General features: G+C 37.7%; 2 protein-coding genes and 1 long non-coding RNA gene across 7 annotated transcripts in view; 1 reads left to right on the top strand and 2 right to left on the bottom strand.

The window, feature by feature from the left end:
- LOC135201798 (uncharacterized) overlaps positions 1-8,149 on the bottom strand; it is an 86,776-nt gene extending 78,627 nt beyond the window's left edge. The window contains exon 1 of the long non-coding RNA XR_010311607.1: positions 7,979-8,149. This is a non-coding gene — a long non-coding RNA (uncharacterized LOC135201798). The remainder of the gene's footprint in view (positions 1-7,978) is intronic.
- Positions 8,150-11,825: 3,676 nt separating this feature from the next.
- LOC135201793 (guanine nucleotide-binding protein subunit alpha-11-like) overlaps positions 11,826-24,624 on the bottom strand; it is a 186,454-nt gene continuing 173,655 nt past the window's right edge. For 3 of the 5 annotated variants that reach the window (XM_064231049.1, XM_064231050.1, XM_064231051.1), the window contains one exon: positions 11,826-13,703. In XM_064231049.1, coding sequence (XP_064087119.1) covers positions 12,347-13,459 — 1,113 coding nt within the window. In that variant the 5' untranslated portion in view covers positions 13,460-13,703 and the 3' untranslated portion in view covers positions 11,826-12,346. Of the gene's footprint in view, positions 13,704-16,018; positions 16,264-17,208; positions 17,227-24,624 lie in introns of those variants that run through there. The other 2 variants (XM_064231052.1, XM_064231048.1) reach the window with 2 other exon arrangements.
- The window catches only part of LOC135201792 (proteasome subunit beta type-4-like), an 80,624-nt gene continuing 78,066 nt past the window's right edge, over positions 22,067-24,624 (top strand). Inside the window, exon 1 of the mRNA XM_064231047.1 lies at positions 22,067-22,239. Within this exon, the coding sequence (XP_064087117.1) occupies positions 22,127-22,239 (113 nt within the window). The 5' untranslated portion in view covers positions 22,067-22,126. The remainder of the gene's footprint in view (positions 22,240-24,624) is intronic.

The raw sequence follows: 24,624 nt of genomic DNA, 5'->3' as shown, positions 1-24,624 counted from the left end.
AAACAAATTATAGACAATTATCAAAACAAAAGCTATTATGTTAAAATTAGTTGAGTTTTCCCATTATTGTACACGCTGTGCAGATCTAGTCTTGTCCTGACTTACTTGCCCTATCCTATCAACTACGTGCTATAGTGTTTGGCAACCATATTCATATGATCATAAGCTGGATCTTACACACCATCTCATTCAGGCAAACTGACAGGAATTATTATACTCATCAATGTTTTTGTTTATAAAAAAAAATAGAATTTTGATATTACAAGACGCTAACTGTTTGGTTATCAAAAAATGTGAATTTTATGTTTAATGCAATTGTATAATGAGATTTTGTAGCATTATACTTGTCAATGTTTTTGTTTATGAAAAAATAGAATTTTGTTATTACAAGATGCTAACTGTTTGGTTATAAAAAAAAAATATGAATTTTATGTTTAATGCAATTGTATAATGAGATTTTGTAGCATTTTTTTTTTTTTTTACCACAGACAGTTTGGAGTACCTGGGGTTAACATTGTTCTCAGGAAAAATTTTGAGAAGCGAATTTTTTGTTAATTGAAAATGTGAGTTTTATGTTTATTACAAAGTTGTATAATTTTTTGTGGATGACAAATGTTGATATTTGATACACACATGAGTAGCTTTTCTTGAGATTGAGTAAAATTTAAGTTTCGTCCCTCAAGAAATATTCTATATGATTTGGAATTGAAACCCTCCCGATTTGAATTGAATTGGAATTGAACATTTATTTTTGAAAATTATTTGGAACTGAATTGGGTTTGATAAATTCACAATTTCCATTGCATTGGAATTTATTTGAATTAATAAAATTAATTGACTCCAGCCCAGATTGTGATGTTTCTTGGTGTATGCGAAGTATCCCCATTGATGCTAGTTGTAAGGTCCAGATGGATAAGTGCCGCAGTCACTTTCTTAAAAAATAAATCTGGACAACCCCAATGAGTGTAGAACAAAGACCAAGGTTATGGAGAGATGTTGTAGAATATGTTATGACCTGGATATTAAGTATAAAAAAATTCTACCAGAGTAACAGATTGAACAATGTAAATGTTACATGTATATGATTTTTAAGTTAATTTTAACTACATTCCTACTGTGTTAAAGAATTAACATACCAAGGTGGTGGTCCTGTCATTTATCAACATTCAAAAAAATTGCTCAAAGTTCAATGGAAGCCAACATTTTCTTTTTCATATATCCTGTAATATGCTTAGCCTACGTGTATTCCTCTTTCATTCAGGACTTTAAAATCCCTTGCTGTGAATTTCATTAAGCAATTTTTATTAATTTTTTTGGGGGGGTGGAAGGGTATGACTGAAATGTAATAGATAAACAGCACTGGCATACTAAAGAGACCTATTTGCCAACACTACTTGAAAATAATCCAACACGAAACAATCCTCTTTGATGAACTGAAATAGACACATCAGTCTGGATTTATCTCCCAAAACTTCATATTCAATCTTGATCTCTCAGGAGATACTAAAAGTGAATGGGCTGTCACTGGATGTCTTTCCTATTTGTCACGTTTTTTCAACGAGAATTCAAGTACTGTTCCTGTGACAAAATCTAAAATTAAATAGATTCCACTTACAGTATAAGCGTGAGGCTGTATAAGGTAACAAAACTAATCTCGCTACTACTGTACTGTAGTTCTCCTTTACGTTCCTCAGGAGCAACAAAGAATAATTTTTTGACACTTCCATAAATAGTAAGGGCGCCCGACTCTGATGGGGAGAGCATTGACTGACGCAAATAAAAAAAAAAGGAGGGGGGGAGGGGGGAGTGGCGGAATTAAGGAGGGACACCAGATCCTGCCGCCCCATCGATGTGAATAATAGAACAATAGTATTTTGAATAAATATTTATTGTCAGCAAAAATTTGATTAGTTAATGATTATTTCAACAACTATGTATGTACTCGTACTCGTATATATGTGTGTTTATTTATTAGAAGTGTTTCAGATCAAATCTACAACCGAAGGGAGCACAGCAACTAAAGAAGAGAGGCAAATTATGAGTAAGATAACGGCGCCGGTTGAACAGGTTAAAACAACCAGAGTTATAAGATTTCCAGACAGAATAAACTTATATTAGATAAAAAAGGGAATTCAAGAAATCCGCAATATATCAGTGAACGAGAAGGGTAAACTTAAACAAAATAAAAGTATTCAGTGTCCCGAAGGATGAAGATGACATTGTAATAAAAAAAAAAAAAAAAAAAAAAAACCCTGGATATGCAATGAAGATCATAAAGAAGAAAGCAAATTTTAAAAAGAACCAAAGACACCCGTATTCTGCAGGGGCCACGATACTGATGAGAAAACACTAAAACATAACAAGCGCCTTATTTTGAAAACGTACAAGGGCCCGCCAGAGAGGGATTTAATCATCCCTGTGGAGGGCTGTACATAAAACCAAACAAACTGAGAATAATTGGGAAGAGTGATTATGCTAAAGTTATCATGCAATATCGAAACGGATAGCAAGATTAAGACAGTTTTTTCTGTCAGGAGGCCCTCCGAAATATGACGCATGAATTCCATATCCTGGAAAGTTACTGTGTTATGATATAGCCACCGCTTAAATTTAAACCCCACGTTTTTTCACAGTAAAACTTAACTAACTGCAAAATGCCTAAAACATATTTGCCCGTTTTAGATAATGTCTAACTTCCCATTGATACTTTTCAACGAGATCTACAAGAGACGAATACCCGAGTTTAACTGAAAGACTTGGTTAAAAGTATTATGTGTGTGTGTGTGTGTGTGAGAGAGAGAGAGAGAGAGGAAAAGGCGGCTTAATCGTAATTTGCATAAGAGTAGAATTTAAAGTTATTTTAGGCCAAAATCGTAGAAAGATGACCCAAATGCAGAACCGTACATGATCAGTCAATATCAAAATCATAAATGCTGTACAGCTAGTATCGGGAACTACTGTGCTATGAAAATAATATCAGGGAAAGTGCTTTCAAAGAAAACCGGAAGATATAAAGTGTTTGGGGAAGCGACAGTTGAAAAGGCTTCAATTCGTATTTAGAATTTAAAATCGCGATTCTTTTGAAGAGGCTTCGAGGGCGTTTCCTTGTGTTTCGACGCAGGAAATGCTTAAGAATTCCTCATGCGATCATGACAACAGACGCAACCGGAAGCGCTGCTATTACATCGGGGCTATGGAAGACCCAAGGAGTGTCAGGAAAACCCCACCCCTATAAAATTCTAGAAACTCTGCAACTAATTACTGACGTTAATTTTTTTAAAAAATTATAAAAAGCATTCTCATTCACATTGCTCATGCACTCAACAGTAACAAGTCATTAAAGCTAATGTTGTACCATGAAATTTTTTGCAGGTTTAGTATTTTGTCATCTAAACAGTGCGATAATGTACTTTGAACAGTATTATTAAATGGAATTATCATGCAATATTTACACTGGCAGAAAGATCATGAAAAAAACGGGGGAACAAAATATGAAGGAAGAAGACATTATATTATTTAGATCCTCACGAGGAAACTTTCGGAAAAAGTAAGGCTTGATCACTCAAGCTACCCTGAACTAAAAACCTTCATGAACAACACACACACACACACACGCACATTTTTTTCAAGTCGAGGGGATTAACCTCACAACTGAGCCTGAGCCTTCAACTCCCGGACCAATCGGTGCTTCGAGATGGAGCCTGGAAAGTATATTGTAGTGTTGTTGCGCCAAATAACCAGACCTTCAACTTTATCCATTTTTTAGCATCGTTAACGACTGTACGGCGAGTTACGAAACACACGAATCTCACGTCCCTTGCATACGTACATACACGGATGAGTAGAATTGAATATAGAATTTAGGCTAAGGGCCAAGCACTGGGACCTGTGAGCTCATTCAGCGCTGAAATGGAAATTGACAGTAATAGGTTTGAAATGTACTGTAACAAGAGGAAAAACTCGCAGGCGTCGTCAGTCCTGAACTCATGGAAAAAGAACTAAAAAAACATGAGTTACTACATGCTCCGGGGAGATTTAAAAGAAACACTAAAACTCGGTAAGCCTTGTTTATCTCTATTGTCTCTCCTTGATTAATCCAGTATCTAATTAATATGAACAGCAACCTCAATTGTTCTGACTTGCGTTAGTTTAAAAACGGCTATGTATCCCATTTCTCTATGCTGTAGTTGTCTGTAAAAAAAGAAAAAAGAATCTACACTGAATTCCATTTTTCCACCATGAAATTTGCTTAAATATGCCATAAAAGCAGATTAAAGTGATCAACAAAAGCAGATTAAAAGGATCAACGAAGTAAACATTTACAGCAGTGTGCACATGAACTCAAAACACCAATCAAAATAAGTGATTCACGCCTAAATTCCTGGAACAAATTACAATGTGCTCAGGAGTTCACCACCATCGATCCTTAAAATAACACTAGGAAGATTTCGGTGGCTTTCGCTCCGCTCCGCCTTGTCTCTCGTGGAGACAGTTGAAACATAAGACGGAGTATTTCTGGTGATTTGTGTTGTGCTTTTATCGCTACATACTAGATTATTCTATTTCTGAAAGAACTTTGTACTGTCTAGATTGCTGGTAATTCTACTTTTAATTCTATTTCTACGTAGTTGGCGTTAAACTTTCCTTTCATAACCTGTTATTTGGCCGCTTGGAAATACGAATGATACAGAAAAGCAGTGAGCACCACGCAGCCACGTTGAACCCACGACCCTGGTTAAACCCAACCCTGCTTAACTGATCGGTTAACGCGTGTTTCATCCAGAGGGAACCGGTTGCTTTCTGATGGGCCTTCCCAAAGTCCAGCGGCGGCTAATTCTGATCGTTACCGAGAGGCGTCGGTTAGGGAAGTCCGTCTATTCTAATTTAAAGAAATGTTCGTTTTTCAGGCCTTACGGAACGCTCATCCAAAGGATATGTCGTCTGAAAGCCTGGAACTTTCATTCGAAGGTCTGGAACTGTCGTTAAGCTAATTAAAAGTGGTTTATGTAGGGGAGGACATTTCGATTTTTGCATTTCTTGGCATTTTCGATCCCTATTATTCTTATGGCAATCTTCTTACTAAGTTATACTGAAGAGACTTGGACAAACACATAAAGCTAACTCAATGTTTGTATAAAATATACGTGTGTATAATATATATATATAGTATATATATATAAATATATAATATATATATATCTATATATATATATATATATATATATAGTATATATATGAGTGGATCATCTGGGGCTTGGTTGCTCTTTTAATATCCGGTGCGCGACAGATTAAGGGGTTGACATGCCAGGACCAGAAGTCTAATTTAAAAATCATTATAGCTAATAATCTCTCTCTCTCTCTCTCTCTCTCTCTCTCTCTCTCTCTCTCTCTCAAGTAAAAAAAGTTCCTTTTCATTGTTTTCCAAATATTTTTTCATTTTGATTTTTTCCTTTTCAGTCCAGAAGTTAATAACAGATTCTTTATCTCCTTCCTCTGGCACCCACCCTTACCCTTCTATCTCTCTCTAAAGCTAAATACTGAAAGCTAAGGTGGCCAGAATTCAGATTGCACAATGTTCTTGCAAATAAGCAGCTAAGCATAACCCTTCGAAGGAACTTTCCCAAAAGAACTCAAAATACACAGAACCCAAGCTAAGAATGTTCGTCTTCCTACCATTAATACAGCCTAGGATACCTATGCTACAGCTCTCCCCCTCCCCTACCACGAACTTTCTCATGATTACCCTGTGGAAATCTATAGCAATTATTCCTTCTACTTACCAGACTTCGTTATTCTCAACTCGCTTAAATATTCCTCGATTCTTATAACTTACCAACTTTCGAGGGAAAGCAAACAGATTTCCTCTCCCATTTTTTTTAATTTTATTTATATATTTCCCTTATATTTTTTTTCTGTGTATGCTAATAAATGGTAGTGATTTGTTACTGTACAGATTGAGTAAATAATAATAATAATAATAATAATAATAATAATAATAATAATAATAATAATAATAAATGCAACGTGGATAATTTTTTTTTGGTCATAGGATAAAGCGATCGTCTTACGAGTAATATAATTCATATTTAGATAAGACGTCGCACCCCACTGGCCACACATTATACCCAAGCAGAAAAAGTCACTGTAGTCCGCTTCAGGACGACCTTATTATACAAATATAACTTTGTCTTCTACTGCACCACTTCATAAACATTCTCTCTCTCTCTCTCTCTCTCTCTCTCTCTCTCTCTCTCTCTCTCTCTCTCTCTCTCTCTCTCTCTCTACGAGAGCTATGTTGACGTTAAAATACTTATTCCGGGAAAAATGAATGAAAATATATAAAAGTGAGGTACAAGAACGTCCGTGTATGAAACTTGAACTGCCTCCACATGAGAGAGAGAGAGAGAGAGAGAGAGAGAGAGAGAGAGAGAGAGAGAGAGAGAGAGAGAGAGAGAGAGAGAGCCGAAAAAAATTTGGATGAATAAAGTTATAGACAAAGATACAAATATTTCTTTCAGAATTGTGGAGTGTTGTTTGTAACCTAAGTGGTCATCAACTGGATCAAAACAAACAAAACTACGCTCAAAGAAAAAAGCAAAATTTCCGAATTGGACAACTCGCTTCGTTGAAAATCACGTTCAAATGTATATACGGGAAGAAAGGAAAAAAAATACAACGAGCACCTAGCGTGCAAGTATGTACGCCAAAGAATCAGGAGTTGCGTACCGGGGCATCTCTCCGAGAACTTTCACTTCATTTTATTTTTATTCCTTCACAAGAGTTGTGCAACGCCTTGCAACTTATCTCTGGACTCTAACGGTTACTCGTTGCTATATTCATAAACACGCAGCTTGATAACGTGTTACGAACAGTAGTTTTATAACGCGATTAAGAACGCTAAGCTGTTATGTAACTGTGTAAATACGATTATTTAACTTGACCAACACAAGGCAGGGCATATATCTCTGATTTATTATACTAGACGGAAATCCAAGAAATAGTTTTAAGAGATGGGACATAGAACGTAAACAGTAGACAAAATTATTATAATAAGAGAGAGAGAGAGAGAGAGAGAGAGAGGAGCAGTAACTTAATCTGCTATTCAATGGGGTTGGGGGGGGGGGGAATGCATAGCCCTCACGTAACATATAATGTGATTTGCCACTTAAAACCCACGTAGAGCATCAAATGGACGACTTTACGGGACCTCACGAAATACGAAAAAAAATCAACTCCACATTGTGAGAGCTAAGCCATTTTGTTGAAGCAAAGATCCAGAATGAATGAAAGCTTATTACTTAGCTACACGCTACATACTTTTACATATAAAAATTGTGAGAGGGCAATCTGGATAAGTTGAATGCCTATACAATTACATGTCAACTGTTGCACTTCCCTCAGATGTCTGGTACAAAACAGTAAGCTGAAACCGTAGACACAAAACATAGCCTATCAATCTGAACATATGTGTAGTATAGTATTGCTAAGACTTGGCCATCGGCTACCGACTGTTTCCTAAACAATGTAGCAAAGTTCCGATTGCCTAACTATTATCTCATGAGTATATTTAGCTCTTGTTTCTTTTACAGTTTCAATAAACAGTATATATAGATAAAGTTTGTAAGCATATGCCTTTGAAATATTCTACTACATGGATCTCACATTGCATCACTAAGCTATACCTGAACAGTAGCCTAGTCTACGGCCGTGTAAAGTGGACTATTATGACAATGTATGGGTGTAAACAAAAAAATTAGCATGAATTCGCGTGAAATTAAAAGAAAATAACATTAAAGATGACATTTTTCCATCTTAGATAACACAAATTTAACCGTAACAAATCACTTAACATGCCATGGTGTTAGGCTACCACGTTTATGGCCTAGGCCTAGTCTCCTAACCTATGTTGTGAAACTACCTACTATTAGCCTAACTAGTATAGCTAGCTACTGTGGTATATTGATTTGGGTTAACTAACCTCAAAATTTTCCTCATTAGGATCATTTATTCGCAATGTCATTTCGAACACAATGTCTCAGCAGCCAGTCACTTTTAACAACATATCACAAAACGTCAAGAAGTTTCAGGTGGACATTGAAGTGTATGTTGACAGTTTTACTCTGTTCTAGAAAGGAACATTCAACATGGTAAAGAATTGGCGTGTGTGCTGTAATAGAGCAGATTACATGACAACATTGAGCTGCTTCCATGTGATGTGAGTTTTGTTCAAATGGGTAAATGTACATTTAAAAAAACTCTTAATATTAAAGTAGAACTGTACTTTTTCTTTTGTAAAATAAGAATGATATATGACGTTGTTATGTCGTACAGTAAGTACCGTTCTTTTTAACATTATTAACCTTTGCATCACTTTTCGTATTGTTTACCACTTGGAAGAAATGCGAGTCTTTTTGGAAAACCAGAGCAAATTAATGGAAGTTTATACGTAACATGCACATGAGGGCAAGCAAAATAAGTATTTTTGGAATCCACTTGTACGATGCTGATGATGTGGTTGAAAGATGTTAACAAAATTTAATTTAAATTTACGCATGCTACAAGTCATAGTTTAAAATTAAATCTAACCACGTACACAAAGCATGATAAATAGTAGGTCCAGTACAGTGTTGTTCGATTAGCTCATTGCGTATACATTATAAAACCTGTCGTTATTGTAATCATCCTCTGCATTAGGTTCTACCTAGACTTTACCTTCCACTACGTACGGTAGTACTAGATATGATTGTAACTAATAGTTTTGCTTTTCGTTTTGTCAGTTTCAATGTCTCGCACTTCTCTTTCAATTTTGTTCAAAGTTGTGACAAAATTAGTGAATGTTCAAATATGATTTAGGTGGGTATCCAATCACGTTGGTTGTCAACTTGTCACGCATTTCGTATGTGCCTCAATACCTCCCAGCATAGCAAACTAGGCTAACCCAACATGACAACAAAGGTAGAAAAGTTTTAGTCGTAGTTTTGACACAAAACCACTTTTCCAAGAGGCAAGAGGGTACATAATTTTGTTTGGGGCAACAAAGAAGTTTCAGTAAAACTAGCTTTTTCAAGCAATTAACTATTCTAATTATATTCCAGTCTAATCAATATTTCTGACTTGCTCTTTTCTCATGAAATAATAGAATTCACATGCTTGCTAATTAAGTATAATTGCTGTTCATAAACAGAACTGACGTTAATGACTTGCCTTTAAATGCCTACAGTAATCATTCCTGCAGCATGACACGTGGAACTAAATGCCCTCATCTCCGGCGCTTTTATGACAGGCTACTCCGTTTTGCAAAATCCCAGGAATGCCATAATGCCATTGAACTTTCTCTCTCTCTCTCTCTCTCTCTCTCTCTCTCTCTCTCTCTCTCTCTCTCTCTCTCTCTCTCTCTCTCTCTCTCTCTGACAGGCTACTCCGTTTTGTAAAATCCCAGGAATGCCATTGAACTTTCTCTCTCTCTCTCTCTCTCTCTCTCTCTCTCTCATCAGCATCATCATTATTATCAAGAAACTGCCTGCCAATAGTTTCTAGCACACGATAATCCTTTGCAAGTATTTAGATAATATAGAATTGAAATGCTTTCGTGATTTTCACCTATCTATGCTGTTCTGTTATATCATCTGCCTAAGTGTCGTCCGTTAAGCTGGATTTTCGCCTCGTTACACGAAAGATTCAAATACTTTTCTTTAACCGTCGTTTGAGGCTGATCGACTCTTACAGAATGATCTTTGTGAAAGGGACTCATAATTACAGAAACAGAGGGATTTGGGTGGAGGGGGCCTGTTGCGAAGGGAAATGAGCAGTTGTTTTGTAAAGCAATTAGTATATCATGAAGGAATTATTTTTAGGTAAATGGGGAAGGAATTTAACAGAAACATGGAAATGTTTTTTTTCTTTTTTTTCCGCCTTTTTTTACTCTAAATCCCCCTAAGGCCGCCACCATGAAGCGGTTTGACTATACTTTCTGTTGAAGACAGAATTTTGTCACTAATTCACACATGGGGTCGTTTATACTTGCAAATATAAAGCCACAGTAACCCCTAATATCAAATTTATTTCACTTTGGGAATAACATCCTCGCACGGGCTAATATTATATATGTTAAATATATTAACCAGAGGGGAATTTTTTAGTTGATAATAATTTTCGTCCTTTCGTGGATTCGAACCAACGGACAGAAGAGAAATGAGGACTCTGTTCGAATCCACGAGAGGACGAAATTGTTATAAACTAAAAAGATCACTTTCGGTTAACGTATATGAAAATATATTAATTCCGAGGTAGAGCGAATTGGATATTAAAGGGCATTTGTAGCTTAATGCATATATATATATATATCTATATATATATATATATGATATATATATGTGTGTGGGTTGTGTGTGTGTGTGTGTTTGTGTTGTGTGTGTGTGTGTGTTGTGAATCACATATTACAGGACAGAACAATGGCTATAGAGGCAGCTCTGTCAGCTGTGCCGATTAGCCGTGAAGAAAAAAATATGCCGTCCTATAGCGCTCGGACACCCACGAAACCCAACCCCCTCCCCACCCTGCTTCCACCACACACACTCATACACGGTCAAGCACGTTTGCTCTCGAACATTAACGTTTGGGATATTTGATGTTGAAATGTCACTGTTTATTCTAGGAAAACGAAGTGTAGGTGTGTTAGTAAGTCGTACAGCTGCAGCAGGAAAAAAACAAAAGAGCTGCCCAGGTCGATGACAGCTTCCTCTTGTAACTATATATACACATATGTATATATAGTATATATATATATATATATATATATATATATATATATATATATATATATATATATATATATATAGATAGAGAGAGAGAGAGAGAGAGAGAGAGAGAGAGAGAGAGAGAGAGAGAGAGAGAGAGAGAGAGAGAGATTTTTTGAGTTTTTACCAGTTGTAGCGTTTCCGGTTATGGCATCATTACATAAACGTTTATTTTGCACGAAGGTATTTATGGTTACCGATTTTTTTTAAAGATTGCTGCAGTAAGCGGGCCTTCATCGCCATTACTAGTCTCATGGTTAGTTATCCACACACACACACATCTCATTTTTCATCGTTGTTTTGTATCGAATTCATTTGATTGTTAGCACAAGAAGCCAAATTTACCGCTAGGCCGAGCTGCCGGGAAGGTCACCGAAAATCCCTAGGATCCCTTACTACAAGATAAGTGATTAGGACTGTTGACCTTCCGCCCAGTAATCATTTACTGTTATTTTCCTTTGGCGTTGTATCAGGAGTTTAGTGCCAAGACAAAATCGTAGATGTGTTAATTGATTGATTAAAATAATAACAGCGGAGACAAGTCATTCGTTCACAATACAGAAAATTTCAAAATCGCATTGTTATCTCTCTCTCTGGAGATGTAAGAAAGTTGTGCTAGACAGTAACAATAATGCTGGGATATCGTCCTCATTGAGGAAGAAAATCTGCGATAAAAACATTGCATCAACACTCATAATGTTGGGGTCTGGTAGTCTTTTAACTCATTATATTCTTTGTTTGTTAAACTAGTAACTCATCAAGTAATTTATGCATTATCAGACCAAAATACCAATTTACGGACTTCGTAATGAGAGATATATTTAATGACACACAAGATTCTTCCTTCCGGCAGTCGTTAAGAAATAATGACCTAATGACAAAAGCTCTGGTTATCAAATCCTTTGTCATACAAATTCAAAAGAATGGTCCATCCCACAGTTGATGAAAGGCGGCATATCTCCACTCACAAGATCTTTCCCTCTGCCTTCATCAAGGGACATCTAAAATAAAGGAAAGGAAAAAAAAGTGTTCGGTATGATTTTTTTTTATTAGGTAATTCGATAACATAGGAACTAGATATCATCATACTTTTCCATCTAGCCAGAGTAAAGATTTGTCACTTTCAAAGGTAAACTTTGAAGAGGCTACCTCGGTCTGCATGCATATTTCCAACATACCGAATGAGATATTTTCGATTCTTGTTAAGCTTTAGTCCTCGACAGCAACTAGTAGTTTACTAGACGCCACAGGAGCTTATCTGGTATAGATGTCTTATAATTGCAATGAGTCCCATAATTGAACATTGATTTTTTCATCAACGTTATTCTCTCTTTTCACTTTCATATTGCACTGTCACGAAACATGCACCTCTGCAGTGTTAAGTACACTGAGGCACCACACTTATTCATTTACAACTATTTTTGTACGTTCAACTGAGACAGTTTCACAACCAAGTGTAAATACTGCTATACTACCTCTAAGCAAATGCTGTTGCTATTACCCTATAATCACAGAATGGTTATTTTTTTTTTTTACACAACGTCATTGCCCTACATTGAAAGAGACAGTTTACGCAAGTTATCATAGAGAATTTTCTCCCTCACAGCAGAGAACACGAACTTCGTCGCATTTGTGTCCGTAGCGCAGGTCTCATGCGTGAAGAAATCGCTGCGATCTCTAGCGACTTCGAAAAACCGATTACGAATGTATTTCGTGGCACTCTGGGCATCTCCCCTCGGTCCGTTGTAGTCGGGGAAGTATCTGTAGAGGTCGGACGTCGCAATTTTCTTCTGCAGGATGTCCGTTTTGTTTAGGAAAAGGATGATGCACGTTTCCGAGAAGCCCGGGTACCTCAGCGTTTCTCGGAAGAGCTGCAGGGAGAGTTCGAGTCGATTCATGCCCTCCTCTTCCTCTTGGCTCCACGTCTGGTCATACTCACTCAGGGCTGCCAAGAAAATGATGGCATTGATGTCGTCAAAGAGACGCAACCAGCGCTTTCTCTCTCCTCGCTGACCTCCTACGTCCGTGATTCTAAAAGTCCAATTCCTGTCTGGGAAGTCATAAACTGTTGCGGATTTCGTTGGGATACGAAGTTGAAGCACATCCTCCTGCGTGGGCAAGTATGGCTGTTGCGCCAAGCGCTCGATAGCATTCAGGTAATAGGCTGTATTATCTGGAATATCAAATTCGTTGGCCCTCTGCCAACATTCTTGAGCAGCGTTGTCTCTCCAGAGGACTTGCACGAGATGGGCGTGATCGGGCGGCAGAACAGCAGGTTTCATGTCCCCTTCCTCCAAGCCCCAGTCCCCGTGAGTCACCTGACCCAGGACGTTGGCCGCATGGGCTGCCTCTGGTGACCCCCAGGCCGCCCCCTTCTGCAAGGCAAGAACCAGCTTATGGACGCACTTGAGGACGTTGCCCAGCACGTGCCGGGTGTAGGATCTCAGGGAAGCCGGGGACATCCCACCGTTGTGGATAATTTTCATCTGTCTCATGATGGTAGACTTTCCCGTCTCGGCAGCACCTAAAAGCAGGACGTAGACAGTGTCCCTTGAGCATTGCCTCCGGGTGAGTGGAGGACTTGGGACGGGATCGTCTGAGCGTCGCGGGCTCAGGCCGCAGCTGCAGATGAGTCCGCAGTAACACGAAAAAGGACAAGACATCTTGACGCTTTAGACGGACGAGATACGCAAAACAGATATGACTAGAGGAGAACGGACGAGTTGTTTACCGACGGCTTCTAAGCGTACTGCAACGGGCGAAAGGCTCGCATTCAGTTTTGTCTCTTTAGGACGCCGAGGCATCTGTAGAAGAAGAATTTCTCCATCTTGTCTGCTATCCCATGGGTCTGCAAAGGCTCCCGCTCCTCCCACAGGTTCTCGCTCTAACTCCTTTGCGATTCGTCACCTGTCGAACACAAAAATAATTAAAAATCAATGTATTGTTAAGCTTATCTTATATATTAAAAAAAGGTTTAATTGCTCTAACTGCAAAGTATGTAAATCAAAAGAACAGTGAAATTTTGTTGAGTTTATAAACTTATTTGTGTTTACACATCTCACACACACGGTGAAGAGTATAGGCCTATTCAAGCACTAATGCACGGAGTCGAAAAATTAGTCTGTGATATTTGTTGCCTAAATCGAAACCTGAATGTGGTTTTAAAAGAAAAACTACAATACAGTAAAAACTCAACACTCCTACAACGACACCACATATAATATATTTACATATTTATACATAGATACTAAATGTTTATCAAGATATGATGCCTCTTCTATAACGCTGCTTGCACCCAAACATTTCGGTCGTTTGGTGAAGTCGGAAAATTCTTTTAATTTAAGGGAAAATAAGTAAAAAAAAAAATTCTCTCTCTCTCTCTCTCTCTCTCTCTCTCTCTCTCTCTCTCTATATATATATATATATATATATATATATATATATATATATATATATATATATATATATGTATATATATAGAGAGAGAGAGAAAAAAAATTTTTTTTACTTATTTTCCCTTACCCTTAAATTAAAAGAATTTTCCGACTTCACCAAACGACCGAAATGTTTGGGTGCAAGCAGCGTTATAGAAGAGGCATCATATCTTGATAAACATTTAGCATCTATGTAAAATCTATGTAAATTATTACTTATTAAATTATGTTAATATTAATATATATATTTATATATATCTATATAGATATATATATATATATATATAATTATATTATTATAGTATATATATATAGAGAGAGAGAGAGACGAGACGAGAGAGAGAGTGAGGAGAGAACTTTTTACTTATTTTCCCTTGAAGTAAGATTTTCCTACTTCACCAGATGAACGAAACGTTTGGGTGTAAGCATGAGCGTTATAGAGGAAGCATCATCTCTCGATGTTTTTTTTTCTTTTTTCTTTTTTTTTTTGCACTACAGAGGAAAATGGCCTTTATTTCTGAACCCTATGGTGTGTCAACGGAGTAAAAACCCCTTTTTGTGCGTTCTTTTTTTTTTTTTCTAAAATCATCTTACGTTAACCTGAGCCAAATTCACCGTTAGGACGAGCTGTCAGAAAGGTCAGCAAATGACCTTATTGTCGCTTACAAGAAAAATGTTTAAGACGGATGACCTCCCGTCCAGATATATCGCGTTTTTCTTTTTTTTCCTCTCTCTCTGCCGGGAACTTTAGACTTTGTATAAGAAACAAGGCACGAAATAAGTTAATATGCGGCTTGTAAAAGATTCTTTGTATTTGGAAAAATCAGTGGTTAAAATTGCGCTTTGTAGTTCCATAAATCCTTCTCTGGAGATATAATTAATAATAATGTACAATTCACGTAAATGATACACTAAAATTAAAAACTTAATCACTTACACAAGAAGCTAGTTACGCTTCGAATTACCCAGTATTATAATAATAATAATAATAATAATATAAGGTTCGTTGTATCCAGCTGAAATCCATAGTTCGTGTTCTCTATAGGTTTGTGTGACCATGTAAACAGTTCATATGATGCATAAAGCTGTCTATGGCAGCGACTCCCTAATACTTTAGTGAAGAACAAGAGATTAACGTTCAAATCGTTTGTATACTATACTGTCATATATAAATACTCTACATACTTATTGGATTCTCTGCATATTGGGCGTTATCTAAGATGTAAACTGCTTAAATGTAGGACTAAATAAAAAAAACATTAATCTTTAAAAGGACACCCATTCTACATGCATGAACAAGAACACAAGAACAAGATTTCATCATGCACATGGCTTCGCCTAGCAATAAATTAAACTTGTTTTACGTCATGAGATTCGCAAATATGACGCTGACAAATTCCTCGTCTCGTAGCAAAAGAAAAAGTTAAGTCATATTTGGCCTTGCCATTGCAATTACTTTAAACAATACAAGAGCATTATCTCTCCAGAATTAATGAGCAACGCAATAAACTCATAATGAGGATTTTCACTGCCTTATTCAGTCCCGTTATGTAAAAAAAATACAAAATACCTCATCACTACTTATTTACACTTCACCCACACACTCGAATTTACTCATTCCTGAAGATCCTGTTTCATGTTCCAAAGCCACTTATTGACATTAAATGAATTTATTGCACTGTAACTTCCAGTGCATGGACTCTACGTTGATTAAAACTCCTAGTAGAGTATAATATGCACAAACAAAGATGGTGGGATGGTTTGTCTCTCCCACAAGTTTTTACTCACCGATGGTGAATTGAATGCGTCATTAGACACTATCCTGGTTCACAAATCCCTTATTTAAACTTTAATTTAACGCACTTCTAAGTAATTATAGCACTATATCGTCATATCAAAGCATTTCTGTTCTGCGGTTGAAATATTATGGAAAAAAATCACCGTTGCGCAACACAGATCGAGAAAAATAAGTACAATTCGGTTGATGTGTTGTGGTGTAGTCTAGTAGAATGACGATGATGAGGTCCGCGAGTTGTTCAGGGACCCAAAGACCAGGCTGGGATAGGATGCTGATGTATGATAACTAACTGACATTTTTAGTATTTCTTACGTTTGACGTTTTCTCTCGTCTTTTGAAGTACCTGAATTACAACAAATTATTTGAGCGTTATTAAATTCACTGGAAACGTAAAGATTAAATAGGTATCAGTTGGTTTAATCACCTGGAATGAAAATACTACATTCAGGCTGATAAAACTGTTGCAAGTGCACGATAACTCCCCTTGAGTGGGGTTACGTGTAATTGTAATGACCGTCTTCTATTGTCTCTTCACGGAGTGGCCGCTGGCTGAGAAAAAGTCGCTGCCAACAAGGATCTCATCTGTGTTGCTATATAAAACAAACATGGTTCTATGAAAAGGAAAATTAAGTGAAAATGCATAGTACGAGTCCCGTAATATTGTTTCCCTAACGGCCTTGGTGGTATAGAGCCGGTCGCAATTGAGAAACAACTTTTTATGGTAATGTTCAACCTTTTGAGATTCAACTCCGCCCTCTCGGGAGCAAATCTAGTGTAACTGGTCTTTTGTCCGAGCAGGACCTAAAATGTCGCATATACCCGGTTTCTCATAGAATTGTTTCAATTTGATATTGATATTCAATCTAGAAACGTCTGGGGTTAATATGGGCAAGGCATGATTGGCAGATCCGGCTGTGACGTCACAGTAAGAACGCCAATCAAGTCGCAAGATTGTATCAGGAACACAAAATGTGAGGGTTGGTTACGTTTGATATGACCCAAAAGTTCATGTTGGGTTATCCTTAACCAATTGTGTAAGGGTGATAGAAATTTAAAACTAGTTATATGTTTAATTATATTACCATATACTATAAATAAGTTATATTTCTAATAAAACTCACTCATCCTTCCAAATTGAATAAAACTTGTATTATTACAGAGTAAACAACACCAACTTCACCTTGGTAGCGTTCACAATGTAAAGTGTTTTGGGTTCCCCGACACTCGGAGTCTCGGTCTCCCCACTGAGTCATGCAATAGCCTTCAGGAGCGTATTATCCCAAACCTTGTGAAAGATGTACTTCTGGGGTATCTGGGAGTAGACGAAAGTTTGATGGTTGAAAGGAAGGAAATCGAGTGTCTCGGAAAAGAGGCAATGCCTGTGATACATATCCTGTGGTTTAAATGTTTGTAAGACTTCATGGGTAATTTGTCTTGCGCCTTCTTGTTCGAGCAAGGAAGTATTTTAATTTAAAATCGTTCTCACCGTTCAAAACCATGTCAGAAATTCAACAGTTCGTTCCTCACGTTCGCGCATTTGCCGCTTAAGGATTCACAACACTCACTTGACTTTCAGAGCTCGACTAGGTTAGCGCAACTCGCGTGGGAAATTCCATTTCTTAACTTCCTCAGCCACAGACGTAGCGTGTCATGCTTAGCTTACTATACACGTCTACCCTTACGCTTTCTTAGTAACCACGGTTGCAATGTAAGCTCTCTCTCTCTCTCTCTCTCTCTCTCTCTCTCTCTCTCTCTCTCTCTCTCTCTCTCTCTCTCTGTCTGCACATATATACATTATGTGTGTATATATATATGTATATATATATATATATATATATATATATATATATATATATATATACTATATATATATATATATCTAATAAAAGGAGCCCATAATAACACCAAAATATAGAGAGGAAAGTACTATATTTCAGAGACTGCTGTCTCTCTCTTCAGGTATATGAATGAGAAAAGTTTACAGAAAAGGTGGTATATACCAAGAGATCCGTCCACAAGTAAGCCAATTTAGGTCACCCCCGCTGATAATCTTCCTTTAATCTTCTTAAGCGTTGGTTGAATAAACACTTCGTCGACGACATCCGAAATCCATGCCCCTTTTGAGATGTTCATTACCTGTTCTTTTATTAAGGCCGATTCCATCATTTGACTCTTGTACCGGCAGTTGCTGCTATAAATTACACGTGACAAATTCCAGTTTATTCTATGGTTATGTTCATTTATATGATTGAAAATAGCCGAGTTCTGTTGTCCATACCTAACTGACCGTTTGTGTTGTATTAATCTCTGGGGAAGTGATTTACCTGTAAATCCGATGTAAGATTGGTCACAGTCTTGGCAAGGGATCTCATAGACCCCAGAGTCCTTGGGAGATGTCTTTTGTTGGACGTTAATCAGGGATTTGGCTAAGGTGTTTGGGTAGGTAAATGCAAAAGGGTTGGATTTCCCAAGGGTGTTCGTTACTCTTTTAATCGTCTCCAGGTGAGGAATTTTTATTTTATTGTTGGGTGTGTCTCTGGTCTTGTCTTTAGGGGGTCGGTAGAAAATTATGTTTGCTTTTTGAATTGCTTTCTTAATTAAATGGTCAGGATACTTTAAAGATGAAAGTTCCTTGCGAATTAGTTCAAATTCTTTTTCCAGGAAATCTGGGGAACAAATACGTAAGGACTCTGGGGTCTATGAGATCCCTTGCAAGACTGTGACCAATCTTACATCGGATTTACAGGTAAATCACTTCCCCAGAGATTAATACAACACAAACGGTCAGTTAGGTATGGACAACAGAACTCGGCTATTTTCAACCATATAAATGAACATAACCATAGAATAAACTGGAATTTGTCACGTGTAATTTATAGCAGCAACTGCCGGTACAAGAGTCAAATGATGGAATCGGCCTTAATAAAAGAGAGCAGGTATGAACATCTCAAAAGGGGCATGGATTTCGGATGTCGTCGACGAAGTGTTTATTCAACCAACGCTTAAGAAGATTAAAGGAAGATTATCAGCGGGGGTGACCTAAATTGGCTTACTTGTGGACGGATCTCTTGGTATAAATACCACCTTTTCTGTAAACTTTTCTCATTCATATACCTGAAAAGAGAGACAGCAGTCTCTGAAATATAGTACTTTCCTCTCTATATTTTGGTGTTTTTATGGGCTCCTTTTATTAGATGGAATTCTGTTGTTACAGAACATTTTTACCAGTCATATATATATATATATATATCTTTATGAGTCCATTAAAACACCTAAATGTAGAAAGTTAATGCTATATTTCAGAGAACCAATTGTCTCTCTTTTCAGGCAGGTAACGAGAGAGGTGGTCCCCTGAAATACAGCATGAACCTTCTACATTTCGGTGTTTTTATGGGCTCCTTTTTATTAGATGGAATTCTGTTTTAACAGAAAATATTTCACTGTTATAAATATGCTATATAATGAAGTATGTGAATTAATATCTACACTACTGCACATGCACGGGGTTGCTCTGATAACTATAGAAATCTTGAAGGCATGAGTAATTTATGAAATTTTACCATATAATATGAACCAGGAATGAGATGTTATTATTTAGGGTGGGGGAGGTTCTGTGTACTCGGGAATACTGGGAAAGAAAGTAGACATTCGCGTGTCTGTGTAGAGTAGTCACCCCATTGATTAAGTTTAAGTGTTATCTTAAAAGAAAGTACAAATAAAGTAATGACAAAGAATAAATATGTCTGGGGTAACTATAGAGCTAGAGAAAGGTGGCACCTGTAGCGCCAGGAAGACTGGGGACGGATGAAAGAGTTCACGAACTCTTGTATCATTTGTAAATGGTTTACGTTCAATGAATTTGTAAAGACAAAATGTATTGCAGGTTTGTATGACAAGACCTGAGAACTTCGGATGGTATGAGAGGTACCCTGTGATACTTGTTTTTACTATTTCAGATGATCTAATTTGCTTCTCTAGGGTTGTATGGGTAAGTCTGGTATTGGTAGGATAAAAAGTTGTAAGTGAGAGAGTAAATGAGTCCGGGAATGAATGAGAAAGAGGCTGCATTTGGTCGGGTCTGAGTTTCTTTGGAACACTTAATGGTGTTTTTTAACCTTAGAATAGCTTTATGGAACCTTGCGTCTATATACATACATACCATACATACACACACACACACATATATATATATGTATATATACAAGTATATATATTTATATGTATATACATACATATATACCTATATAAAACACCCATTGAGACAACACACTTTGCCTCACATACTTCTACACGAAGCAGTCACTTTTACCTCTGCACATTATTTCTCTGCCTGATATATCAAACATTTTTCTCTGCGGTCATGAGTGCCACATTCAAATTCCCTCTTTATCAGCAACTGGCACACCTGCTTCAAAACAACCGTTTAATCCACATTCCCTCTCCCCTCCCCTCAAACTTCTTCTTTTCTTTCATTAAGACCTTGGTTTCACATCACATCACCTACACACACAGACAACACACACACACACACACACACACACACACACACACACACACATATATATATATATATATATATATATATATATATATATATATATATATATATATATGTGTGTGTGTGTGTGTGTGTGTGTGTGTGTAGTATATATACTACATACATACATATGTATGTATTCTAGCACAGGAATAACAGTAATGTAAAATATAGATAGTGTATATGGTCACAGAGTTACTGAAACAGCGAAATGTAAGATCTTTTGCCCTCATATATATGTTGTGTGTGTGTGTGAATATGTGTGGTATGTACAGACGGGCATCTTTGTGCGCTCCATGCTCTCTCTTGACGGTTTATGCTTGATTCAAGCAGGCAGCCCCATCTCGATTCATATAAAAAAATGAATGTGCTATGCAATTAATAAATGAAAGTGAACGATGAAATGGCTCATGTTCTGCTAGTATTATTAATATGTTAAGAAAACGGCTACATGCTGTCCGTGAATGGAAGCTGATTACTGCATATTTGTGTACTGCTTCCGTTGACTACGTGCAGTTTTTTTTTCTTTTTTTTTTGTATATTCGTCTCAATACATAGTTTTAGAATGGAGTGTATAACTCTAAAAAATGGTCTTTTATAGCTTAGCTACTATTTGATAAAGACGTCTTTATTTTTCTGGGATGAAGTAAATTAATCGATTCATTATGCTTATTGTATAAGTTACAGACAAAGTTTCTTACAAGTTCTTTGTCCTATCTGTGCTCCATTCACTTATATAGTAACATTAACGTCTGAAATATTTTGGTTTTACACTTTAGTTTATATTTTATTCTTGTTTTAACGTAGAGCCAGCGAAGTTTTATTGTTTAATTATATGGTTGCCATATTAAGTGATTCTTGTAAATTACTTTCCATGCATTTTGGTTGACCAAAATAGAGACAGTTACAGTAATGTAATCTGACTACATAATTATGAAAAAACATTTTTGATTTACTCATGGATATTGCTAGACATAATCATCTACATTAGGCGTCAACAAGTTAAATAGATTGTTACACCAAAGGTAAATGAATTTGATTATAATAGAACTCCAATGATATGCGATTTTGCATATTAACAAGAAATCATCGACTTTTGATATTTAGTACGAAATAGCAAACGATGAAACTGAATACATGCTAATTATAGAGAATCGATATTCAAGGTATATGCTCACCATATACGTACGGTTCAGGTAAACAAAACAGGTAAAAGTTTCCGTGGACATTTTTGTTTTCGGTTGCTTCTTCAATCTTGATGTAAATAGAGAGCCGTTACATACCTGCTGCTAGACAGAGTTACAACGCATAATAATTTCTGATGCAATTGCAATATGTTAATTCTAGACTGGTACCCATGAAAAATAGCCATTAAAATTTTTTGCAATATGTATAAAATATTTTAATGAACGATTTTTCCCAGTGTCAAACGAATTTCAATAGTTTTAGCCACATACGTAAAAGGTTATTATGGTAACACTGCGAACTAACCCTCATCGGTCCTGCCGTCATCTTAAAAGTCAGAAGACTATTGTTGTTGTTAAACAGAATTGTCATCATCATGGCCACCGGTAGCTTTCAAGCCCAACCTTTGTGGTCCAGTGGGCCCGTTCCTGGAGAAATTTACAATTTTCCAGCCAGCAAGCCGGCCAGTGATGCTAGGACTCACACCTTGTAAGTATTTTGTTCTGGTTTGGGGCTGTTTAAGGAATTTTAATAACGAAGGCTTCGTGCAGTTCCAGGCCCCGACCAGTGGTACCTACCTAGATGTCCTGCTGGCCGGTAGTCTTTGTTTAGGTCAAATTTTGGCCATAAATTGACATCATTTATATTAAATGTGACCATGCAAAATTTTCCATAGATTTGGGTGAGCACTGTAGCTTAATCGGTATATTACCTACTATTCACATGCCTGATTAGCCAATATTGTAGGCAAAGCTAGCCTAGTTTTAACGTGCGGGCCTAAGTTGAGAGGTTAGGCTTTTGATAGCTAGAGCTTTTGGAATCTGTACATACAGTTAAGGGGAAACATTGGAGGATTTAAGGACAGGATTATCGGTTGCTTAAAAACAGAAGAGAATAGGCTAGGGTAAAAACACTGCATGGACTGGATCAACTCGACGACGATCATAGCATGCCACCCTCCGAAAAAGTTCTTAGGGTAGAACATCACAGCAGGCCAAGCAGGCCACCTACAATCAATGCAAGCCACCCTCCGAAAAAGTACATTATAACGCGTCCTGACACCCGAGATGGGCATCAGTCGCGACTTGTTGTTGGTGAGAAACGGAGCTAAAGACCTCTACTCTCCTTTCGAAGTAAGTATTTTCTCCAAAGTTAGAAATTAAGGCCAAATTTTAAGATTTAAACAGAGGGTACTGAAAATGGCGCCCACGGCAGTGGAAATCTCACCAAAACGCTTTAGAAATTTTTACTTACAACTAAAAATGTTTCGAAGATTGACGCCATCTCGATGTTTACGGAGTCGCTTGTGTCAACAAACTTTCCATTTCCAGCCAGATGTACGAAAACGTTAGAAACATTTGATTTTATCTACTTTAGAAATATCTGTAATTTTTCGGGGTAATTTGGTTGCAAAAAAGGGATAATATACATAAATTAAATCAAAATTTTTAAATAAAGTAAATTTAAACTAAATAACGAGTAAAGTAAACAGTTTAGGGAATAAAACTTTGCAGTTTCGTCGTCTGTCGTCGTCTGCTGTTTGTAATTGTGTTTATGGCGCGCGCGCTTAGAAACCAGGAACAGCAACGGGTTTAAAGTGCAATGTGGAGTGAACTGAGACCAAAATGTGTATAATAACAATCAAATAAGCACTGTGGAGTTTCAGTTGTGATGGCAGTAAGGATAAAAACCGCCGATTACAAGGTAAGAATGAATTCAGTTCCAACCATAACCCCGGGAATAACAAGTTTCATACTTTCACTAATATAGGCAACAAAATGTTGTTTTATTGTGCTGATTACAACTGCAATCTTGAGTAAGATCAATAAACGTTACATACATACGCTAACATTGTTCAAATGAGTGCTGGGAAGGCTGGGGAAAGATGGTGGCCGTCACTGATGAGAACCGTCCATGCAAAACGTAGCCGCCATATTGGATTTCAAAACTGCCTTGAAAACATATTTGTTCCGATACGTAATACAAACCCTCGGTCCTTTAACAATAGGAAGGTAACTAGCGGCAGCTGGGACGGTCGTAAGCTTCGAACAAGGGGAGAACGGTAGTTAACTGCTTGTCCGATCGTGCGCGCGCCGCGCGCCCGGGCGGTGAAGAATCACTTTTGCTTTCGGCCGTGGTGTGACAGGACGTGTTCGTCATCGCTCTGCCCGCTATTTTCGTCGTGTGCTTTGGATGTTTACAATTCTTCTGACTGGTTTGTTTGTGGTCTTGATTGAAATTGTAAGTACTCTTTTTTTCATTTTTCATTGAAAGTGAATTTAATTATGGATCAAGAAGAGCTTTCGCCGCGCCCACCAGCTGCCCGTAGAGTGTGTCCCGGGCTGGAGGGGCGTAAATGCGGCGGATTTCGCTCTTATCCAGACATTGATCCACATGAATTGTGTTATCGGTGTCGGGGGCGAGAATGCTCCCGAGCCGAACCTTGTAATGTGTGTGTGAATTGGTCCGAGGCGCAGTGGGTGCTGTACGAGGGTAGGAAGAGGCGTAGACCGACCAAGGAGTCGTCGGAAAGCTCTCCAGCGACTCCTTTGGTGACAGATACCTCGTCATCCTTCCTGCCTCCAGCTCAGCCCCCACGATTTGCGCCTTCCCCTGCGGGGGGGGTTTCGGTCCCTTCTCCTCACTCGATCCGTCGAGTGTGGAGGAGGGCGCCCGATACCCGGATGTTCAATTGTGCTCGGGGTCTTCCGTCCGCTCTGGGTGGGGTTCGTCCTCCCCCGGGCGCGAGGGTGCCCCTCTAACTGACCCGACTGTTCCTCCCTCAGGTGTGCCTTCTGTGAGTGACGACCTTGGACAGGTGTGGGCGTCGTTGGGACTGCAGGGCGCCCCTAGTATCCAGGGCTTGATTCAACG

This window comes from Macrobrachium nipponense, chromosome 28 (assembly GCF_015104395.2).
Source record: "Macrobrachium nipponense isolate FS-2020 chromosome 28, ASM1510439v2, whole genome shotgun sequence".
NCBI lineage: Eukaryota > Metazoa > Arthropoda > Malacostraca > Decapoda > Palaemonidae > Macrobrachium > Macrobrachium nipponense.
This window is presented reverse-complemented; position numbering and strand designations above follow the sequence as displayed.